Genomic DNA, 25,000 nt, shown 5'->3' on the forward strand with positions numbered 1-25,000 from the left:
TATATTAGAGATTATATGTAATGTTATGCAATGCCACACCTGACAACTGTGTGATATTATAATGACTGATCATGTAACTATTAGATCAAAATGCATATACCAACAGAGAACCATACTGAACAAGAGTTATATAATTATTTAATACAATATAATAAACATAGTTTCTATAATTTTAGAAATATATGACTTTGTAATTCAACTATTGAACATAATCTTAAAATACTTTACAATCTTGAATACATTTAGAAGTGTTTTAATGAAATATTACAATTCTAAGTTATAATTCATGATTAAAAATAATTAATAAAATGAATTCATAATTGAATGAAAGTTTTTAATGTATTTTATATAATAAAATATCTGTTCACTAATCACAATGCTAATGTATTACAGATATAGAAGCAGCAAATACATTTTATATCACACTAAAGGTGCAGTTATAAATAAATAAAAGTGTAATAAGATCTTAAATTAATAGTTCTAAATATTAAAGGTAATTGTTAGTCATTATGTGAGGGTGAAGCATTTGGAATATCAGGATAAGTTTTCAAATGATTAAAGAATTCACTTTTTTGTAGCATTATGCACGTTTTTGTGTCTATTTAAAATAAATACATTTTGCAACAAGTAAATTATTGTTAAGCAGCGGACAAAAAATACAATTAAATAATAATAATAATACTAAAATAATACTTTTACATAATACCCTTCACTCTCTTAATTAAACCTCTTTCCTGTGATAGCGCCGCTTTTCATATATGGCTGCTGTGTCCTTTCCCAATTTCCCTGATGTTATGGTATTAAATTATTAATTTTTATACATTTAGTCGTTACCAGTGATTAAATAGGGGGGAAGTGGTCAGCTGTTAAAGCTCTAGACCCACTCTTGGGCCCTTCAGCAAGTCCCTTAACCATCTGTGCTCCAGGGGGCTTTCTAACATCGCTGGGATATGGAAAGAAAGAATTTCACTGTGCTGTAATGTACATTTGATAAGTAAAAAACACTGTTACCGTTACCTTTTGTTAAACCCTCAGCTCTTAGACTTCCCCCTCCCTCTCCTAACCCACCATGAAGATCTACAGCCCCATCTTTCAAGCTGTTTTTGGTTATGTGGTTGATTTTGATTTTTTTCGTGTTTAGGTTTATTCATTACTAGTATAATATACCATATATTACATTTCCCTCTAGTTAGTTGATTAATTTAGGTGCTTTCGTAGCATCTTAGCATCTTTCCTTATCATTAAATGCAAAGCTGCACATACAGAAATGCAAGCAGTAACTGCAGCTTTTTACTAGTAGCAGTATAGCTTTTTATTTGCACTTGTCAATTTGCACATTTGCTACTGTTTGCACCTTTGGTAGATGCTAAACTGCATTTCTGTGTACCTGCACTCTGCATTGACAGAGTTTTATCTATCTATCTATCTATCTATCTATCTATCTATCTATCTATCTATCTATCTATCTATCTATCTATCTATCTATCTATCTATCTATCCATCCATCCATCCATCCATCCATCCATCCATCCATCCATCAGCATAAGGTTCACGAAAAGTTCTCGCTTTGAATCTGAATGGCCTAGCTAATCTAACATGCTGGTGAGTGAATGCTAACCTTAAAGGCTAATGGTCAAGGGATAATCTAGAGAATGATAGCTAATCTAGTTGAGTGAAATGTTATCTACAGAGCCAAACCTAGCACAATCTAGTCTAAAGAAAGAAAGCTGTGCAATTAAGTGAAACCGAACTAGTGAATGGAGGCTAATCAAATGAGTGACAGCTAACCTAATAACAAAAAAATAAAAACTCAGTTAATCTAGCCAGGAAAAGCTGGACAAGTCTACCAGGTGAAAGAGTGTAAACGATAAGTCTATCATGTGATAGCTAGTTATTTTAACGAATATTTAGCCTAGCAAAGGAATGCTAATCTAGTGTTTAGTAATTGTAGACCTAGCTTATTTAACAGAAGCTAATCCTGATAGACACAGCTAACAAAGGGTACATGATCAATGTCTTTTAATGATGTAGTAGGTAGAAACCATTTACTGAATTATGTTAATCAAGTGTGCTCATTAGAATACTAGGCCACACCCACCAGCACAGTTCTGAGATCAGTGTTGTATTAGTGAATTTATCTGGTGTTTAAGCAATGTTTTATGTTTCTCTAGCTTTTCTCCTGAGTGCTGATTATGTCATAAAACACTTAGTATCATAGAAACACTGTCTGTTTTTTTTTTACACTCAATTCCTTGATCCTTCACAGACACTTTATCAAGATAATTACTACGCATTGTGTGTATTGTGATTGACAGCTGAGTAGAAATCAACAGCTCGTGTACTTTCAGCCTGTATGTCTCAGAGCATTTTTTCTGTGAGAGAAATTAGGTCAGTGGTTTAGGAAGGAGATTTGCATCTCTTATTTGTATACCAGGTGTTTAGTTGATGCTCACACTTGGGAAACAAGGCTGAATTCCGGAAATGCAAAGTTTGTTATCTGCCTGTCTGGGTGTATGTGTGTATCTGTGTGTATCTATGTGTGTGTGTGTGTGTGTGTGTGTGTGTGTGTGTGTGTGTGTGTGTGTGTGCGGGGGGGTTGCTTTCTGGAGCCAGCTCCTGTAAAATATAAATATCTTGGCTGAATTCTATAACAGACTGTGAATCTCTGGGTCTGATTATATAATGGAGATCATCTAATGCATGAACTGCAATTAAAGAAAATGGCCACATTCTGCTTACATCATCAGAGTGATCTGTACATACGCTTGTGCAGAAAAAAACACACGGATTTCTCAAAATGATGAAATAAGGATATTTGTTTTTGTCCATTAGCATGTATTGACATTGCTACTACAGTATTTGTAGCTAATACAGTAACTACAATAAAGTCACTGTTTCTGCCTCTACAGAATATAAATGTACATTTTGCCACATACACTAATGGACAAAAGTAATGGGACACCTGATTTTTCAATCCATATGTGGTTCATCCATAAACTGTTGCTGGAGGCACACACTTGCATTAAATGTCTTTGGATGCGGTAGTTTTACATTTTCCTTTCACTTGGACTAAAAGACACAAACCTCTTCCAGCATGGCAATTCCCCTGTGCCCAAAGCCAGCTCCATGAAAGTATGGTTTACATGTATTGAAGATCTACTGCTATAGAGCTCTGAATTCAACTCTACTGAACAGCTTTTGGATATAGGTGAATGCTGACTGCACCCCAGGCCTCCTCACGTCACATTTATACCTGCTTTTACTAATGTACATGTACCTGAATGAGCACAAATCTCCACAAGCACACTCCAAAATCTAGTGGAACATCTTCCCAGAAGAGTGGAGGTTATTATAACAGCAAACAGAGAATCGATGTGGAATGGGATGTTTAAAAAGCGCAATTGAAACTTATGGTCTGGTGTGCACAAACTTTTGTCCATATATAGTGGCGTATGTTTACTCTATATTGTATTTTATAATTTAACTTTTAAAATTTAACGCGTACAATTTTTCCTCCTGTGAGTTTGTGAGTTTGGTGTCACTCTGTATCGACCTTTATGTTGATGACTTGAGAATTTATTCAAACGTTTCTGACATGACCAGAACTTTGTCACTTAATTATTTGGCACAAAAATGGCCACAATGAAGTTTGCTGATAAGACCAGCAAACTTCACTCTAAACCATGATAATGATTTAGTTTAGACGTCATTTACTTTCTCCAGTCTCAGTGATTCTGAAAGGTTGTTTAATGTTCTGAACTTGTCATCACTGGTCTGTTTGTGTGTGTGTGTGTGTGTGTGTGTGTGTGTGTGTGTGTGTGTGTGTGTGTGTGTTTGTGTAGTGGGACAAAGCCGGCTTTTTATTCCACACATGAAAGATGCAAACACAAACACCAGTTTGTCTGTCAAGTCTACCTGAATCTGATTTGCTGGTTTGAAGGAATGAATCGAGCAGATAGTCATCGCTTAGTGATAAGACCACAATAAAATGCACTGCTCAGGAGCCGCTTTCATGCCTTTATTAGATAAAAATAGACGGCATATCATATCTGTCAGTCAAGAGATAAGAGGTGGAATGATTTCCCCAGCCCATTCATCCGTTCGTCCGCACCGGTAGTTATTATATACTTTGCTCCTAGTTTGATTTTTCTTTACTTCTAAAACATTTGAACAAAATTTCCTATGAAAATCATTTACCCCGCAGTAACCTCGACCAGGACAAGACATTTAAAAGAAGATTGATGAATTCAGTGCTATAAACCCAGCAAGAGCTTTGCACCGCATTCTGTTCCTTTGTCCTATGAGCTACATATCTGACCACCTGCTCCTGTGAATACTTTTATTGGGTCCCATGGGATCGTAATCCCAATTGTAACAGGACAATTCCCCTCCAGGCCTGCAGATGTCTCAATCACCAGAGTTTCAGCATGACTACCAGCCAGTCTTTCCTTTTTTTTTGCTTTGGACTATAGTAAAGAATTATTTTTCTTATTTGGATTATTGAATCTCGTTCAGCAAAATGATCATATCTTTAAAAAGGCATTTAGTTCATTTAAAAAAACAATTAAATCGAATTATTTCATTGTCAGTAGCCAAATTCCTCCAAAATGTCCACTTACGCAAATGTTGCATAAGTGTTCTGAAAAAAAAAAAAAAATTATACTTATGAGAAACAGAAAAAATAAATTCATCCAGCTGTGTGGTGAAAGAATTTCTTATTTCTGTTTCTTATAAGTTGTCCTTGACTGCAGTTTAATTTTTTTTTCAGTTTTCAGTTTCAGTTCAGTGGCGGGTCGTCATCTATCCGAATCACTGATTTATGTTTTATTATATATTTTGTCCATAAATATGTATTAAAATATTCCCAATAGTCTATACTCTTCATTTCATAGTGTTTCTATCGTGCGCTCTTGTTTAGAGTTTCTAGAGTAAGGCCATAAAAAAATAAACAGCACAGGCTCTTGGGTAACTCAAATCCATGTAGCTTGAAGCTGTTGCTTTAACCAATCAGACTGCAATTTGGTCACTATAAGGCGCAATAGAAGGCATAGAAACATAGATGGTTAGTGAGCGCACTACTGCAACCTGCATCTGTCTCAAAATGCACAAGCTCAAATATATTGGTGTAGAGTTCACAGCTGTTCACAGTAGGAGAGGAGAAGAAATTAATTTGGTCACAGATATAATTACAAGGTCGTTTACAAGACGCCCTTTTCAAGTAGAGTTAGACAAATTATTAGGAAAGTTTAGCCAAAACAGTTGGTAAGCTTTTTCATGAACTGTTGAAACTTTTGCATTGTTTTTCCTGTAGAATTTGTACAAAAACACACAATTTCATTGGGAAAAAATGCACCGCTGTAGCGACCCCTAATGGGAGAAGCCGGAAGAAGAAGAAGAAGGATTTCAGTGCTTCTGCTTGAGAAAAGAGATTCGTTGAATTGTGTTAATCGGGTTTCTAGCTTTAGTAATGCCATTCATTTTCTCTGTATGAGATGCCTGTCTGTGATGCAGTGCTCTGTTATACTGCACTTCTCTATAATATTGATGGCTTCTGTAGCTATGGCATAATAAAAATGGCAGTAAGAGGTGGATTGGTTCATGTATTGCAGGACACCACTGAAGGCCTTGTAGTGAAATGCACGGTTAAATCTAAATGAATGTCTCTCTGACACAACTCATTTATCCAAGTCATATAAAAAAAGTTTTCAGAATGGCTTGCACTATTAGACTTTTTTAGAATCACAACGATCTGTTTGACTCTGTTGACAAACCATTACATATCTACCCTTCTGATTTTGTCTTTGGATTATTACTGTGGGTCTTTGCTCGTTTTTTTTAGATTGTGATTCTATCTGTTTGGCCTGATAGCTTTTGAGCTTGGATCCTGACTCCTCGCCTGAGTCTGACGTTACACTGATGCACACCTCATCTCTTATATAAACCCTATTCTGATTGGCTGGGAGCAGTAGAGATGATCTCACATCGAGGAGTGCACTGACCGAGACAGTATCATGTGTTAGTCGATACGAGGGAACAGTGTAATATCAACACATCTTACTTCATAGGATACATTACAGTTACACTCCATGTGCTGAGTGTATTTAGTGTATGTAATTATTTTTTCTTACTTCCTGTCTGATCTAAGTGCATGGATCTGTTCAATATTCTACACTTTGCTGGTCTATCTATCTATCTATCTATCTATCTATCTATCTATCTATCTATCTATCTATCTATCTATCTATCTATCTATCTATTCTGGAAAATATATTATATATATTATATATATATATATATATATATATATATATATATATATATATATATAATGGTTAATACAGTACATAAATACAATGTTATCGTTTCCCGTAGTAACTGCTCATTCACTGTGATTTATTCTTCATGGTGGACAAAGATAATAATAACCAGATAGCAAACATATTGCTATTTCACAAACGGATAATCACTGATATTATATTCACACCATTTTCTGTAAGTAAGCATTTATGGAATGAGTCTCCAGTGGCAGCACTTTGCAACAGCCAGATTATATGGTTTCATTTTTTTTTGGTTTCTCAGTCAGCTGACAAACTGTGTGGAGTTTTATTTTGTCTTAAGTCAAGATAAAGTAAGAGAGGCTGGTGAGAGGACTTCATAGTTACTATAATGTAAACAAAATTAATAAATGTATAGCAAATTGTTGTGTTGTGAGAAGGGCTAAAACAATTCAAGTCAAGAAGCTTTTTATTGTAATTTGAACCATAAATAGCTGATGCAGTACACAAAATAAGATAACGTTCCTCCAGAACCCTGGTGCTACATAAAACAACATAAAGCTACATAACAGGAAAATGCAGAGTTAAGGACTAGTAAGTGTCCTCGCCATATAAAGTGCATCGTGTGCAACCTGGTGCAAACAGGTATATTAAACAGTACAGTGTGCAAAGAGAACTGAGTACAGTAGTGTACTTGTAAGTAAAAACAAAATGTAAACAAAAGGGTTTGTGCAAAACAGCAATAGCAGCAGTCAAAAGGATGTGCAAAAACAGCATGTAAACAGTTTGTAGTAATGAGGTGATATAATAAGGGTGGTGCTGAAGACATGGATGTGTGAAATGAGTACAAGTGTGTGTTGAGTCTGGGTTGTACAGATCAGTCACACAGTTGAGTGTGTGTGTGTGTGTGTGTGTGTGTGTGTGTGTGTGTGTGTGTGTGAGTTTCAGTTCAGTTTTGTGTGTTTAAAGAGCCTGATGGCTCAAGGGAAAAAAAACTGTTGCACAGTCTGGATGTGGCAGCCCGAATGCTTCGGACCTGTTTCAGGATGTGCTTCAGGATGGGCTATAAAAGGAAGTAACTGACTTTAATGTGGTAATCGCATATCCACTTCATCATTCAACACCATCATTCTACCCAATGTTGGTTATTTTCCTATAACTGCACCTTACTATGATATTGGCCGCTGCATCCACACAGAACATTGAACGTTAATCAATCGAACAATAACTTCATTATCCAGCTAGGTTCAGCGATTTCACAACCAACAGTGGTGTGTGTCATCAGTTTTCACAATGACCTGTGTAATGGTATTCGATCATGTTTTATTCCTAATTTTATTACTATAATGTAGAACTTCAGACAGAGTTTATGTCTTGCAGTTTGCTCACAAAATGCTCAATGCCTATATGCTTTCCATTTGCTCATTCTGCATGTCTGAGTGTATGTGAGTGTATGTGTGTGTGGCATCTATCTGTGTCTGCATGTGTGTACGAGGATCTACGCTATTGTCAAGTCAAGTCAAGTCAAGTTTATTTGTATAGCGCTTTTCACAACAGACATTGTCTCAAAGCAGCTTTACACAAATCAACAGTGATGGTGAATGGTGTGCATTTGTCCCTGATGAGCAAGCCGTGGCGACTGTGGCAAGGAAAAACTCCCTTAGATGTTATGAGGAAGAAACCTTGAGAGGAACCAGACTCAAAAGGGGAACCCATCCTCATCTGGGTGACATCAAGAGTTTGATCATAAATCTTTCAACAATACAGAACACTGGACAGTGAGAACTAACATGATTACTGGAGTATAAGATTATAAGTAATGTTCTTTCTGCAGTCTTAAACAGTCTATATGGTTAGTAGCTCCGAGTTTTATAAGCTCAGCATTTGTGATCACCACAGATCCAGCATCAGCTTCTCCATGCCAGAGCCTTTAAACACTCCAGGAGGTCCAATGTCAAAACTCCACACATGTAGCGGGATCCAAATGGCACTGGTACGTCTCTAGATGGTTCAGGATGTTTGTGAGTTCGGCATCTACTTCTTTAAAGGTCCGTAATCATCACGAGGTGGGAGGTGACTGGATCTCATAATGATACTGACCTTTTTTCTTTTATTGAGAAAGGGAATGGAGACAGAATGCGTTGCACATTACTCTGTATACAGTAGAAGTGTAACATCAAATAATTTCACACAGGCTGAAGAGTTAGCATTGTTAGCATTAGTGTTAATTCTTAAACTAGATTTAATAATTCTGTAATTAAACATGTTTTAAATATACATTTTTTTTTTATTACATAAGTGAGTAGTTTTGTATTATATTATTTCAAGTTTAAAAATATTGATTAACTACAGGAAGGCTCCTTAGTCCAAACAGAGCAATATAACAATCTCATCTGCTAACAAAATCAGTTTATTATAGGAAAGAGGACGAGTTGAATACCAAACAGCCCTCTAATGGACATTTAGTGCACTGCATAAAGCGTAAAAAGCCATTATTTCATGCTCTGTTTAGGGTATACTCCTAAAACGAGAAACATCTGCATCCTCTATTAAACACAGAAGAGTAACTAGTCAATAGAGCCTGTACTTTTCGACCTGTATTGTGAAAAGTCAAAGAGAGGAAACTGTGCTATAATTGCTTATTATGAAATTAATGTTTTGCAGTCATTGGTTACACTGACACTGGGGCTTGTATAGTGCTAATGTTTGCAGTGACTCTGAGCGTAGGAATTGCAGTGTGTTTGGGGTGGCATTAGCCTTCCACCAGGTGCTAAAATCTCTAAATACCAGGGGCATTCAAGTCAAACTGGGATTTTCAAGTGAAACTGCATTTATTTTTCAACATACTCTCCTGCTACATTTATACACTTATCCCAGCATTTAACTTATGCCTGAAAAAAAATTGTCGCCTGAACCATAAGGGAACCACCATGACCGGGATCATCACTGATGGATATACGCGCATCTTTGAAACATTTACACCATTCAAATATCTTTCTGTTTTATGCCTTATTTCAAGAAACTTCATCACTACACGCTTGTCTGCCATCTTGATTATTGCACATGTCTCTGGACTGGCCTACGACATGTGCACTATCTATCAGTAAAAGGGCACACTAGCCACTTACAACTGTGTGTAGTACCAGCCATTTTTATACCTGTAACATTAAAAGTCTCGGTTGGACTTAAATTCCCCTCATACAGTAGTTATGCTTGTTTTGGAAGCCAGGGACTATTTGGTGCCAATAATGACAGGAACTGTGGTTAAAGTTTGAGTGTAGGAACTGATTGTTCCTGACTGGAAGTGAATATCTTTGTTTAATCAGTTGATTAATGGACTAATTTTTTATTCATTGGCATCAGGGCAGAAATATCAGTGTAATTGATGATGGTTGATTTAGAGAGCGGGGAACTGAATTCCAATTATTTAATGTGCTATCGAAAACAGGAACTGTGCTCTGATTGTTTCGGGTGGCATTTGGGGGAAGAGGAACTGCAGTCTAATCGATGTGGTACAGAGATTGCAAAAGAACACACATCCTTCACTCAAGTAGTAGTACAGATACTTATCTTTTAAAAGACTCTGGTAAAAGTTGAAGTACTGACTACACTTTTTCACTCAAGTTAAAGTAAAGAAGTTTGGGCTCTGATATGTACTTAAGTAAAAAGTTGCCTTTATTACTACCTGTTTTAGTGTCACGTTGGTAACCGGACTTCACCTTTATATTAATATATCAATACAAAAATAAATTCTGTTCTGTTCTCATGTTTACATCGCTGACTCCCTCTGTCTCATCCATGTTAACCCCAGACTTCTTGTTGCCTTCTGCATTGCTCGTTGTTAGTTTCGTAAACTAGGTGGGTAATAGACAATAAATGATACACCAGTGGTAGGTCGAAAAAGCCCAGCAATTGATCATTTCACCAAATAGATTAAAACTAAAGTAATGAGCCAGGTTCGAAAATGTAAGCAGTAGAAGGTACTGATATTTGGGTAAAAAATGCAATGAGTGAAAGTAAAAAGTTGTTCCCAAAAATAGTGAGGTAAAGTACTGATACCAGAAAAATCTACTTAAGTATATTAATGAAGTATTTGTACTTCGGTATTTCCCACCTCTGGTGTGGTATATTATGTTTAGATGTTTGTTCAACTGTTGGCCCTGTGGAAGAAAGTTTGGACGGGAACTGTAGTCTGCATGACTACAGCAAAATGAAAAGTGCAATCCGATTGGTTGCAATACATGTCAAGTCAAGATTTTTATTATCATCACAACTATATATAGTGCACAGTACACAGTAAAATGACATGTGGAGGACACACATTTCTGTCAGGAATAAGAATTATTCAAGAAGGGGTGACATTAAACAGTGGCGGTAAGCACACAAAAGAGGCAGCCCACATTTTTATAGTGGAAATGAAGGACAGAAGCTGTTATCTGATTGGCTACCGTTGGATTGTATGCAGGGACTGCAGTCCTGAATCTTATTGACGTGGAGGTTCTTGCGTTTATTGATGAAATGATAACTGCTCCTCAGTGTTATTTGTGTTTAATTACATTCGAGGTGACTGATCAATAGAAATAAATCAGGTCTCTGTGTTTGTCTTTTTACCACCTCAGACTCCAGTGTTAAGAATAGCAGGAACATATATACTGTATATATACACATATATACACATATTATTAATATTAACATAAAAATTAAAGATGTGACTCGTGTGGAAGAGACCACGCCCACCAGAATTGGATCATTTTGTCATAATAGTCTTTAATATAAGTAAAATTCTACTGGCTGCACCCTTACCTGATTTTGGGCCAGTTCACCTTATGGACACACGCTTAATCTCTTTGGGTTGACTGACCTTTGTGTCCATTGGTCCCAGAGCAATGCGATTAGCTTATCTACATTTCTCAGACAAATTTTTATAAATTATTCATGTATGAGTCGAACAGAGATAGCAGAAACTGAACACTGCTCCTGAAAGATCTGCTTTTTAGATTGCAACATAACATCACAGTCAATGCAAGTCTCATTCAGTGGAGATTGAGAGATTGTGTTGTTTAAAATAACAATTATATATCAAATCTAAACCCCTGAAATGTTGTTAGACTCAATGGCTAAAGGTTTGTGGACACCACAATAAGCTCCACTCATCTAGGAAGACTTTCCATTAGATTTCAGAGCTTGCCTGTGAGAATTTCAAGTCACGTGGCTTTATTGTCATTACAAACACATACATTACAATGCACAGTACACAGTCAAATAAAGAACCAGGAAGTGCTAGAAAATGTGCTAGCACCTGTAGAACCAATGATACATAAGACAGGACAAAGCTTGTGATCATTCAGCTACTAGAGCCTTCGTGAGATCAGGTATAATGTTGGGTTTGGTGGTCAGGAGTGCACACAGTGAGGTTGAGGTCAGGGCTTTTTGCAGGACACTCAGGTTTTTTAACTCTGACCTTAACACAACATGTCTTCATTGAGCTCGCTTTCTGTACAGAAGCACCGTTATGCTGGAACAAATTTGTGTCTCTTAGATACAATGAAGGGAAAATTTAATTCTCTAAAAAAGCATTCTTTACAAAGTGCTTTGTGGCAACTGTGGAGAACCACATAAGTGTAATGGTCCACAAATATGTGGTCATATAGTGTACACCTGATTCCATCTCTTTAATCACATATACTGTATATTTATATTTATATAAACACAGATAGCCCTCGACTTATGATGGACTTATGACTATTATGATAGACTTATGATAACTTGAAAATTTTGTAAGTCGAGACATTACCTTGTCTACCCAGGAGTCTTATAAAATAGTAAACAGTATGGGGTAGTATACTGTAATTTGTTAATAATTTAACAAATTACAGTACATAATTTAGCAAAACAGAGCAATTTATAGTAGTGTACTGTATAAATATATATATATATATATATATATATATATATATATATATATATATATATATATATATATATATATATACATACCGTATTATCCAGACTATAAGCCGCTACTTTTTTCCCACACTTTGAACCCTTAAACAATGAAGCGGCTAATTTATGGATTTTTCCTGGGTTTTTCCCGGTTTCACAAGCTTCATGCCGCCAAAAAACTGGGCCCCATATCATTAGACCAATGAAATAGCTGAACGGGTTCAGGTGAACCAATAAAACTCTTTATATTAAATCACGCTCCCACTGAATCGGGCCGCACCACATCATAAATATGGATGAGGTTCCTCTGATGTTTGACCTGCCGCTCACTCGGACTGTCAACAGTCCGAGTGATAACAGCGACCTTGATAGTTTGCGACTTTTTATTTGGATTTGATAGTTTCAAACATTTCAAAACATAGTTTGTACTAATAAGTTACATAAAAATGTTAAAAAAAAATTTAATTAGTGTAGTATTCATTTAAAGTAGTAAATAAAACATTTATGACAAGTAATTCACATGTTGAGTTTACAGTACAGTACAGTAAAATACCCCTTGAAAAAGGAACCATCAAAAAGGTCAAAACCTTGAGATTTTTTGTTACTCGCGAGGGGTCATAGAACGTAACCCCCGCGAGTATCGAGGTTGCACTGTATACAGTGTAAATATACAGGATATATATATGAAAATATATTTTATTTCTTACATAGTTTATTAAATGTTATACATTCTCAAAACAAATCAGTTCCAATTTTTGAGACAACAGCATTACGTACCTGTGTACGTGACATCATGCATTGGCACTAAAGACTCCATCTTACTCAAAATAAAAAAAAATTATCCACAGTTTTTTACTTCTCTGTTGTTGCTAAAAAAGATGCCTGTATATCATCATGCATGTTGTGCAGCAAAGAAATGAAGTATCATTATATGATATTTTGGCCATATCACCCACCCCTGCAGTGACTCGTGCTCGGGCGTTCCTTTTTATTTGGAGATGTTATTTAACACTGAAATCTGGTGTTTAGTTGTGAGAGAAATCTGATTCTGAAAGCAAACAGAATCTTTGCTTAACATCATTTAGAAAAAGAATTCTGTATAATACAGTACATTCAGGCACTGACACATGTAGCGTTTGAACACAGTGATATGAAGCCAGATGCCTTTAGCAGAAGTGAAAAAAAAAACGCTTTTAGAGGCGCAGCAGCAGCTTTTTAAAGCTCAGTGTGGACACGTGGACGGTTCATGGAGGACTTTGTGGTGCAGCCTGGCCTGTTTTCGGAATCATGAAGTGGCTCTGTGTGTGTGTGTGTGTGTGTGTGTGTGTGTGTGTGTGTGTGTTTGAATGTGGACTATGGCACCACAAACCTCAGGCTTTTCTTCCAAAATCCTTCAAGCCTTCCCACTCACAAAAGTTTTGCACACACGCACACACATTTTGTGCCTCTATTGTGCGTATGGTGGTATGTTAGTGTGTGAAGTTTAACCTTGACGCTGCTCAGCACTACATATGAAGCTGATTGAGTGCTCTGGCTGAATCTCAGCCTTTTCACCGTATCCCTTCTGAAGCCATTTCACATTTCGGGGTTATTTCCTTTTACTGAAAAGCATGGCGTGGACGTTAGTGAGGGATGTGGAGACTGTGTTTTTCCATAGCGGACGTCTCCTGCTGGACATTTTGCTTTGGGTGATACGAAAATGCTACATCTGGACGATGATTTCTTGCTTGCATACCTGCTCTTACCTGCGCCAGGTTTATCAGGTACAGATAATAATTGGAAAATAGCATTGTGGCGTAACAAAGAGAGTAGGAAGGGTTTTGCTTGTTTATTTTTTGTGCATATTATGGAAAAACCTATCAAATTAATTAGTTTTAATTAATTGCTTTTCTGTTGCTGGCAGTTTCCAAGGGGAATCTGCATATCATGATATATATCATTATATGATATGTTTGTTGTATCACACAGATCTACCAAATCTGGTGGTTAGTCGTGTGAGAATTCTACAAAGGAGGAAATCCAGCTGAGTTTTTAACACAATTATAAGATAAAAAATAAAACAGCGGTGTAACAAAAGCATTGGGTTGTTCTGCAATGGGTGTCAGATGATTTTGGACACGTTGTAAAATATCGTAAGGAGAGGACGTGTTGGACTCCCATTTACATTTACTCTCATCTTTTTTGAAAAAGCACACAGTGATCCATATGAACATATGCCAGAATGTTGGATGGAGACACTGATGAATTATGCTCTGGTGATTGATCATTTTAGATATGTTTAATCCTACAAAACCACAAACTTTTCATCTTTGAAATCTACATTTTTAGCAAATAAATCATTCTTAAACATTATGATTTCATAATCTTTTTTTTTTTTAATTTTTGTGACAAAAAAAAGACTGAATGCAACAACCTGTACCAGTCATATTCCAAATGTTGATCATTACATTATTACATTAGCTAAACAAGCGAGTAGCCATCTGTCACATGCACCAGTTTAGCAGCACTTGTGGTTTCTGACACAGTCTGACACACTGTATAAAAATGGACAAAGTGATGTCCCAGACGTTGAAAAAAATCTACAGCGACCATCTTGGCGTCAAAGACTTTCTGCCTTGATATTTATACACAAAAACCCTGCAATTAAACAAACTCCTCGAACTGAAAGTTTTCCGCAGCAGGTGGACGGAAGGTGCTGATTAATTGTATGTAATTGTCTCAATTAAATTTATTGTTAATTGTATAGCATTTTTACCTATGGACATTCTCCCAAAGCAGCTTTACAGAATGAAAAAGATTGTGGATATACGTTTTAGCGTTACAAATAAGGCAACAGTGGCAAGAAAACCTCCCTGAGATGGTATGAGGAAGAAACTCCTCAAAAGGGGAACCCATCCTCATCTGGATGATATCAAATATCCATTTATTATAATTCCCTTATTTTGAGATTATTAACTGTTTATTGATGGACACCTGAATGCAAAATCTGTTCATGGCAATTGTAGCTTCCATCCATTGTCGCAAACTGTTTATATTAATTACAGAACCAAATCCATTGTTCTTGATTTCGACACTTCACAGTGTATGAAACCATCCTCGACTACAGAGGTTTCCAAAAAAAAAAACTCCATCCAGAAGTAAGGCTTCAGAGGCCTCAGTGGTTAAGATGTTTAACTTCTGATCGAAATTCATAAGTTGAAATCCCAGCACCACCAAACTGCCACTGCTGGGCCCTTAAGCAAGACCCTTAACAATCAACTGCTGAGTTTAAGAAAAGTTTATAATGAGAATAAAAATGCTATAAAAATAATTTCAAAAAGTCGCTCAGGATAAGGGCATCTGCCAAATGCAGTCAATTTATTATAAAGCTACAAATAAATAAATGAAATGAAAATATTATTATAAGAAAAGAACGAAAAACAGGAATAAAATAGCTGTACAATTTCATAAAATTTGCTGTCTTTTGCACCATTGACTATTATACTGTTTACATGCTGTCTTTTGCAACTCTTAACTGCTGCTGTTTTTTGCACTACATTGTGTCTGCTTATATTCACTCCTGGGTATAGTTTTTACAGTTCTCCTCGCACAGTACTGTATAATCAAAGTATACAGTAGGTTTACTGGTCGGCGCTATCTCAGGTTTTGTGTCTTGTCTTGTGTTGTCTGTCTGCACTGTCTGTCTGCACTGTTTGTCGTCTGCACTGTTTGCACTAGGTTGCACTCAATGCACTTTATGTAGCTTTTATTGTGTTGCAGCTCTATGTTGTTGTTTAGTGTAGCACCAGGGTTCCGGAGGAACGTTGTCTCGTTTTTACTGTGTACTGTGTACCACTGTGTATAGTAGAAATGGCAATAAAAGCCACTTGACTTGATTCGAAAATTAAATTGATGTGAAGTTTACAGTTAAAAATAGAATATAAAGTATATACACATAAGTAGTCATCAAAGACATTTCACTGCATGTCAGGGGGCTTTGCTCAGGATCCCCAAAGGGTAGGAGCTTGGTGATACCTTCTGAGTAGTGACCTAGAGCTTTAACCACTGAGCTACCACTTCCCCACTTATGTATTTAAGAAATAAAATTTCTATTCGATCAGCTGGGTTTATCAGTAAGGATTTGTTTTTCAGTGTCAGTGTCCTGCACCCTTCAGCCACGTTTACACTTGACATTACAATGTGATCACCGTGATCCAATCAAGCAGATCGGCTCATCAGTCAATCAAGACATGCCGCGTTTACATTTGACAACATTAACTCACTTCTCTCTTTGGCTAACACGATCGGATTTGTCTTTCCAGTGCAATATTAAAATAAGCCTGCAGAAGATAACCCCGGAGCAGAGTCGACCTGAAGTGGTGGGTTTTTCTTTTGAAAACCATTTTCAGGCATGGGACATCTTACAAATCCCGCAAAATGAGGAGAATGTTAGGTGGATAGATTCCCTTCTGGAAATGGTAAACCTGCGAGTTTTAATAGTGCTCCATCTTTCTTCTGACTGTTTGGTAAAGAGGGCCCGGGGTTTTGCGTGCCGTTGACCTGCGAATGCAGACACCATGGTTGGATTGCTTGTACATTACACTAAGATCCGATCACAACGCATCCTCGACTACCTGTGGACCCGGACACACTGATCGAATAACATACTGATCGAAAGCGCGTACACACTGGTCTTTTTAATGTGTATGTGGACAACATCCGGATACAGGTCGCATCTTAATGCCAAATGTAAACGCAGCCTTTGCTTTGAGTTCACAGATCTTCTAAGAACCTGGAAATATTATATGATGGAAATATTATTGTGTAATTCTGGGCTTTCTTTTGTTTTTGTTTTTCTTCCCCACACAGATGACGGAAGGACGTATCTGCCAAGTTCATCTTCTGGACAACAGAAAACTGGAGCTGCTGGTTCAGGTGAGATTTATCAGGGTACTCAAATTAACACAGCCAAAGAGATGCAAAAAGAAATGACCTTTAGTCTTTTTTCCTATCTGATCTGATAAAGTTTTTTAATGCAAACATATAAATAAACAAATATAAAAGAGGTGAAATTAAATCCTTCAACGCAACGCACATCTTATTCATGACGTCCTTTTTACTCAGATATATGTAATAAATAAACTCCACCGAACCACTAAACATTTGTTTTACTGATGTGCCAAGTTTCAAATAGGGCAAGCAAAAAAATCAATAAATCCGCCATGTTGCACACATTCAACAATGAACCCTCTGAGGTCGACATACGCGCCGACGCGTTTTGTGTCATTTATTTCTCTTAACATTAAAACAACCTTAAATTACTGTCTTATTTGATCGTACTGATAAGAGCAATGCATCATTCAAATATTATAATAACAACAAAATGCTGTGCTTTTGTAAAATAATGAAAACAGACAGGGGGTGCTCTCTACCATCATCTCTCTCTCTCTTGCTCTCTCTGTCATCTCTTTTCAAAGACATACCGTATTTTTCGGACTATAAGCCGCTACATTTTTCCCACGTTTTGAACCCCGCGGCTTAAACAATGAAGCGGCTAATTTATGGATTTTTCCTGGGTTTTTCCCGGTTTCACAAACTTCAAGCCAAAAAACTGAGCGACATAGCATTAGATCAATAAAATTTTCAAACGGAAACGAAAAAACGCACCTCACCTGTGTTCTGAGCTGCACGGCATCGGGAGAAAAAACTTCCATCAGGTGATTTTTAAACGCAGGACGATGCCAAAAGATAAACTCCCGAGAGAAATAGTTGTGAAAGGAAGGAGGAAGTCAGTGAACAATGACTTACTTGGTAGGCTACTGTTTAGATACAAGCCGTTGTAACGCGTTGAGTCTGGGTCATGGGAGAGCTCGCTAACTCCAGTTGCAACAGAAATCATATAAGCACAGACAGGTTTCCAAAACTCGTGCTTTTTTATTATTCTTGGCAACAGCGTTAAGGGTTAGTCAAAGAAACTTAGAAATGAGCATCAGAAAATAATAAGGATATAATCCTCGTCTTGAACACACGCAGTAATACCGGAAAATGCAATGGCAGGCTATTCCCAAAATACTGCTATGCTCCTAAAGGAAGCGCAACATATTTCACTCGTTACACCGTGTGTAACGTGTCTTTTGTTAAAGCCTGTGTAAAGTACATTAGTGTAGACACCTGAGGCTTATAGACAGGTGCGGCTTATTTATGTTAAAAATAAAAATATTTGTGAAATTCATTGGGTGCGGCTTATATATGGGTGCACTTTATAGTCAGAAATTATGGTATATAAAACAACCTGAATCTCAGTGAATACTTGCCTCGCAGACATGATAAATATATGCAAAGAAAGCTCAAAAATGTCTGCTTTTAAAAGAAACAAATCAGATCGGTTCACAAATAAATGATTGTGTAATCCGTATGAAAGTTAGAAGTTTATTATTTTACCAATGATAAACATAAATTTGGATAAAGCATTCATATTTGTCTATGGCCATGTTAATTGGAGTATTAGAACCTTGGAAAGGATTAAGGTACATTTAGAGCAGGTAAAAAAATGTGCAATTAATCACAATTAAATATTTAAATTAATTGACAGGCCTTTTTAAGACAAAGAATTAAGAGGATGATAAACGTTTTTGTTTTGTTTTGTTTTGTTTTTTTTATTACTGCTGCCTTTTTTTATGTAAGAAAACCTATAAACCAGGATCCATACTGTACTGTCCAGCTTTTTTCTTGTCCTGAACAAAGCTCATTATCATCAAAATAGATCAAGTTAAACAATATGGACAAAAGTATTGGGAAACTTGTCTTTTCCAGCATTACACTATGTGATTCCTCCCCAAACTGTTAACACAAATTTGGAGACACACCATTTCATAGTCTTTAGGAGACTCAAACCTGTTACAACATGCCAATGCCTCTGTACACAAAGCCAGCTCTAAGAAGATATTCTTTCCATGGGTTGGAATAAAAGATCTTGAGTGCCCTTGATGGAATGAATTGGAATGCTGACTGCACTCCAGGTCTCCTCACCTGTACCTGACTTTACTAACACCCTAGTGGCTGCATGAGCACAAATACATATATGAGCACACAAGCACACTCCAGAATCTAATGGAACATCTTCCCAGAAGAGTGGAGGTTATGATAACATCAAACTTAATGTAGAACGGCTTGTTCAAAATGTGCATACGAATCCTATGACTATGAGGTCTCTACAAACTTTGTCTATATAATGTATAATTTGATTACAACTATCACATGAATAAATATAAACTGAAATGAATGCTGTGACTTAAAGAAGTGGTTTATTTTCGAATGTCTAGCCAAAGCTGTTGTCCCGCGAGCTTCTGGATTTAGTCTCGTCCCACTTCAACCTGAAAGAGAAAGAGTACTTTGGCTTCACGTTCGTCGATGACACGTAAGAAATCGTCGAATTATCACAGAATAAATGTGTGTAACCAAGGTAATGGTAATATAAACAGGAGCTGTAAATGACAGTAAATCAATAGCCTGGTGCATGCTAAAGATATCTAGTAAGCTAATAAATTGCATGTAATAAAAATGTTTTCAAAAGAATTTAATAAAAACATGCTACTTTGTAAGACAGAACTGTGTAACGTATAGAAAGATATCACTGTGTGTTATGTGAATGTGACCATGTACAACCCAGTCCAATTTCCCATAGTCCTTTGCTCTCCTAGTGGTCAATGTAGATGGCTGCAGTTGGACCGCAGAGTACTGGAACATGACTTTTCCAAGAAGACGGGACCCATCGCTCTCAACTTCCTGGTTAGGTGCGTTGGAGTAACCTAGAAGATAATTGTATTGTTTTTTTTGACTGAGATAGATAGATAGATAGATAGATAGATAGATAGATAGATAGATAGATAGATAGATAGATAGATAGATAGATAGATAAGATAGATAAGATAGATCTAGAATGTTCTAGAATGTTTAGAAGGTTTTGATTAGTTCCAAAGATGTTCCAGAGGCCACTCAAGATCTTCCAGTCCAGAAACCATATCTTAATGGAGCTGGCTTTGTACACAGCAGGCATTGTCATGCTGGAACAGGTTTAGGTCTCCTACTTCAAGTGAAAGGAAAAAGTAAGGATACCAAATCGAAATCCATTTATATACAATTGTGTGCCTCCAGTTTTGTGGTAACTGTTTGGTGGAAAACCACATGTGGCTGGAAAAGTCATGTCATGAAAACGTGTGTGGTGTGCAGTCAGGGTTAAATATGCTTTGCAACAATGCAAACGAAGCAGGATATTCATGCAGCTGTAGATACACTGGCTCTGGTTTTGTCTTAAATAATAAATGATTCCAATTGAAAACTGAGGAGCAGTGTCGGATTTATGATGAAATGTAAACACTCTTTGCTAGCACAACCGGACATTTTGAACCCGGCTGTACGAGATTTCCGTCGCTGATGAATGAAACGACATTAGGAAAATTCCTCTGCGCTTTAAACGTCTGCTCGATGATTGTGTTGCTGAAAGTGCTGACCTCAGCGTGCCTCTCCTCACCGCCTTATTGGTTATTAATGAAATGTGAACGTGCCGTTTTTCTGCCCCGCAGGTTTTACATCGAGACTATTTCCCTGCTGAAAGAGCACACGACGGTGGAGCTGTTCTTCCTCAATGCTAAAACCGGTATCTATAACGTACGTCCCGAGCGTCTCGCATCACTCCCACGACCTGCGCTCTATATACTGGCACTCCATCAATAATTAAAAAACAGAGTTGTTTAGCAGGCAGGGTTTCTGTACACTCTGTTTTATATCAGTTACAGAAATGTATAAATAGTTGTATCACTTATATACTGAAATTGGAGTGGATACAGTCTGTCTGAGGGGCAGAGGTGAAAAAAGAGTGACAAAGCACCTGCTGTAGAAGCACTGTAGCGGGCGTGGTTACTCATACTTTTGTGGCACTTCATCTTATTTTCTCACATGTAGGAAAGCCTATAGGGCACTTAATCACATTTTATAGCAATTGTAGGGCACTTCATATTTTTTCTCACATGTAGATGAACCTATGCCTTGACTATAAGTCACATGCAGGGCAGCTACTGGAAAATCCATTGCATTTTCTAGTGCCTACAGGGCACAAAATCACATTTTCTAACGACTCGGATGTTTCAGCATTTCAATGTTTCATTCACTGTTTCATCACTGATTAATTCACTTTTGCTGTGTAATGCAGTGATGAAGCCACCAGAGAAGATTTGATCTCATTTCCCCACAAGCAGTGGAGACTATTTTTTAGTGCCTACACGGTTTTCATCGCATTTTCTCCACTTTATTATGTTTCTTCACAAATAGGCGAACCCTATATGGCACTGCGTTATGTATTCTTAGATTTGAAAGGCACCCTCCGGAGCACTTTTTGAGTAGAAGGATCCTAGCGGGCATTGGATCCATTTTTCCTCACATGTAGAGATGTTTATATGATCTCATTTTCTAAATTGGAAGATCACCAAAAGGCCTTTAATGTGTTTTATCAAGCATTTAGGCACCCTTGAGGACATTTTGATGCTGTTTAAGTCCCTCAGTGACTTCTTCTTCTTCTTCTTTTGGCTTCTCCCATTAGGGGTCGCCACAGCGGATCATCCGTCTCCACACCCCTATGTCCTCTACATCTGCCTCTTTCACCCCAACTACCTGCATGTCTTCCCTTACCACATCCATAAACCTCCTCCTTGGCCTTCTTCTTTTCCTCCTTCCAGGTGGCTCCATCCTCAGCATTCTCCTACTGATATACCCCATGTCCCTCCTCTGCACATGTCCAAACCATCTCAATCTCGCCTTCCTCACCTTGTCTCCAAAACGTCCTACATGCGCTGTCCTTCTGATAAACTCATTTCTAATCCTGTCCATCGTCGTCACTCCCAACGAAAACCTCAACATCTTCAGCTCTGCTACCTCCAGCTCCACCTCCTGTCTTTTACTCAATGCCACTGTCTCTAAACCAGACAACATCTCAGGTCTCACCACAGTCCTATAAACTTTCCCTTTCACTCTCACAGATACTCTTCTATCACAAATCACTCCTGCTATCACTCTTCTCCACCCTGCCTGCACTCTTTTCTTCACAAGTCCCTCAGTGACTAAAATAATGAAAATAAATAGCAATGCTATGAAATCACATAATGATTGTTTGTAAGGTAAAATCAACTAAATAGTTTTTTATCCAAGAGGAGCACTCAGTACTATTAATACCACTACTACTAATAAAAACAATAAAAATAATGCTATATTTTTTGTGTTTGAAATGCATGTTATTTAAACCAACAGGGCGACATTGAGGTGGACAGTGAACTGGTATTCAAATTGGCTGCTCACGTACTGCAGGTACGAAACACACCGTCTCGATATTCTCTATTTCCTTTTATATCAGTGAATAAAAACAATTATTTTCATTTTACAGGAAGCTAAAGGAGATTATACAAGGTACCGAAAAAAAAAATCCAGTTTTGAATTGTGTTATTGCATTTACTTATTTCTGTGTGTGTGTGTGTGTGTGTGTGTGTGTGTGTGTGTGTGTGTGTGTGTGTGTGTGTGATAGGCAGCTTGAAACCTGGATAATCAATGTATCTTTTAGAAATGTTAGATTTTTTTTGGTTTTTTTTTTTTTTTTTACAGATGTTTTACTGTTTTATTCACTGTTTCACTACTGATTAATTCACTTTTGTTGTGTAATGCAGTGATGAAGCCACCAGAGAAGATTTAAAGAAACTCCCAACTCTCCCAACGAAAGTGCTGAAGGAGCATCCATCTCTGGCGTACTGGTACTGAACGAGCATCACAGCCCATAACCCTGAAATAAAGTCAAAACCACCCACACATTCCTGAGCCTCGAGTCCTGAAGCTTTTAAACACACTGTGCATCAGTCATGTTCAGAATGCATCCGATTTATCACATGAAATATAATAAACATGAACGCATTGTAGACCACCATATTTTTAAACAGAAAAAGTATTGGCACCCTTTGCTAGTCTGTTATTTCAACTAACATTTGTAATTGTGCCTAATCTACAGAGCTGAAAGTATTGGCACCCTTTTATGGCAATTAACTTTATTCTCACAAAATCTGCACTTCATCTTTGTATTTTTTTTACTAAGATTAAAGTTTTGGCACCCTTGCCTTTGCTAGCGTGCTATAATTTTGACTAGCAACTTTAACTCTCAAGTTTGTGCCTACAGAGCTGAAAGTATTGGCACCCTTGCTTCTGCTAGTCATTTGTGGCATCTAAAGTTTATCTGCCAAAATCTGTGCTTCAGATTTTTTTGCTAAGATTAAAGTATTGGCACCCCTGCCGTCCGCTAATCTGCTGTAATGTCGATTAGCATCTATACTTTGGGTTTGTTCTAAATCTACTGAACTTTTATCTGTCAAAATCTGTCCCTTATATTCTTTTATTTTATTTATTTATATATATATTTTTTATAGCTAAGATTAAAGTATTGGCACCCCTGCATGGTTTGTTTTTTGCCATATTTGACTTTTACCTCACATGATATTTATATTTATTTTGTACAGGTTTTTCATTTTTTTAGTAATCTTAAAGTATTTGCACCTTTCAAGGGCGTTTGGATTAAAGTATTGGCACCCTTTGCCTTCGCTAGTCTTTTGTAATGTCGACTACGATTTGTACTTTGAGTTTGCGTTTAATCTGCTTTATAAAACTGCAATGAAAGTTATGCTAGCCGCTGCTTCCACTGGTCTCTTGTAGCATTTTAGTAATATCTGAACTTCATCTGATAAAATCTGCACCTTGTATTCGCTATTTGTTTCTAAGATTAAAAGTACTGGCACCCCTCCATTGTAGTGTTTTTTCTAATATTTAACCATTATCTGACCTGGTTTGCATAATATATGCAATATATACATTTATGCAGTTTTTTAAGTTTGCACCTGATATTCTCACTATTTGGAGATTTACATTTCTGAAGTTTTGGCACAGTTGACTTCGTTACAACACTGTTACCGAACCATAATGTTCATTCTCAAGCCAAAACTGAGATTTTTTTTCTATCTATCTATCTAAATTTTTTTAATGGAACAAAATAATAATAATAATAATAATAATAATAATAATATTAATATTAATAATAAATAGATAACTAAGTCTTAAGGACGAACACAAATATTCCCAAAACTTGTTTTATTCATATGACATCGGTTTTGAAAAGTAAAAATTGCACATAACAGTACAATACTGTTTATACTAAAGAAAGAAACAAACGTATATGTTGTTTCTTATATGAGTAAATGCAATAAATGAATTCAAATAAGTAAAAATACAATTTAAAAATTGTCATTCCCTTTTTTTTAAACTTAAATACGATGTTTATTTATTTATTTGAAAGCTAGACTGGACTGGACTGTATTATTGACTCATGTCACGTTCATAAATAAAATTATTTTTTTCATTGCTCATCCTTACGCAGCATGATGCAGCGGTTTGCATTTCATTCTGCCTTTAATTAGATCTCTGATAATCTCAGTAAGTTGATATGAATAAAATAAGTGCTGCAGGGGACAAGTCTGAATGTGTGTGTGTGTGTGTGTGTGTGTGTGTGTGTGTGTGTGTAAAGGGCATGGTCAGATTCCTCTGCAGCCTAAGATCAAAATCATCTATATGTAATCTGTCGCCATGTCTGTTTCTCTCTGCAGTGAGGAGAAAATGATCGAGCAGTATAAGCTGCTAAAGGGTGTGTCGAGAGGACAGGCTATCGTACAGTAAGCACATACATACACACACACACACACACACACACACACACACACACACAC

At 36.9% G+C, this 25,000-nt stretch overlaps 1 protein-coding gene across 1 annotated transcript in view; it reads left to right on the top strand.

Moving 5' to 3' along the window:
* LOC124398793 (FERM domain-containing protein 4B-like) overlaps positions 1 to 25,000 on the top strand; it is a 43,097-nt gene that overhangs the window by 2,094 nt on the left and 16,003 nt on the right. The window contains exons 2-9 of the mRNA XM_046869159.1: positions 17,067 to 17,132; positions 19,520 to 19,614; positions 19,898 to 19,990; positions 20,780 to 20,864; positions 22,497 to 22,553; positions 22,630 to 22,652; positions 22,907 to 22,990; positions 24,881 to 24,946. Of these exons, the coding sequence (XP_046725115.1) occupies positions 17,067 to 17,132; positions 19,520 to 19,614; positions 19,898 to 19,990; positions 20,780 to 20,864; positions 22,497 to 22,553; positions 22,630 to 22,652; positions 22,907 to 22,990; positions 24,881 to 24,946 (569 nt within the window). The remainder of the gene's footprint in view (positions 1 to 17,066; positions 17,133 to 19,519; positions 19,615 to 19,897; positions 19,991 to 20,779; positions 20,865 to 22,496; positions 22,554 to 22,629; positions 22,653 to 22,906; positions 22,991 to 24,880; positions 24,947 to 25,000) is intronic.

Source organism: Silurus meridionalis, chromosome 16 (assembly GCF_014805685.1).
Source record: "Silurus meridionalis isolate SWU-2019-XX chromosome 16, ASM1480568v1, whole genome shotgun sequence".
Taxonomy (NCBI): domain Eukaryota; kingdom Metazoa; phylum Chordata; class Actinopteri; order Siluriformes; family Siluridae; genus Silurus; species Silurus meridionalis.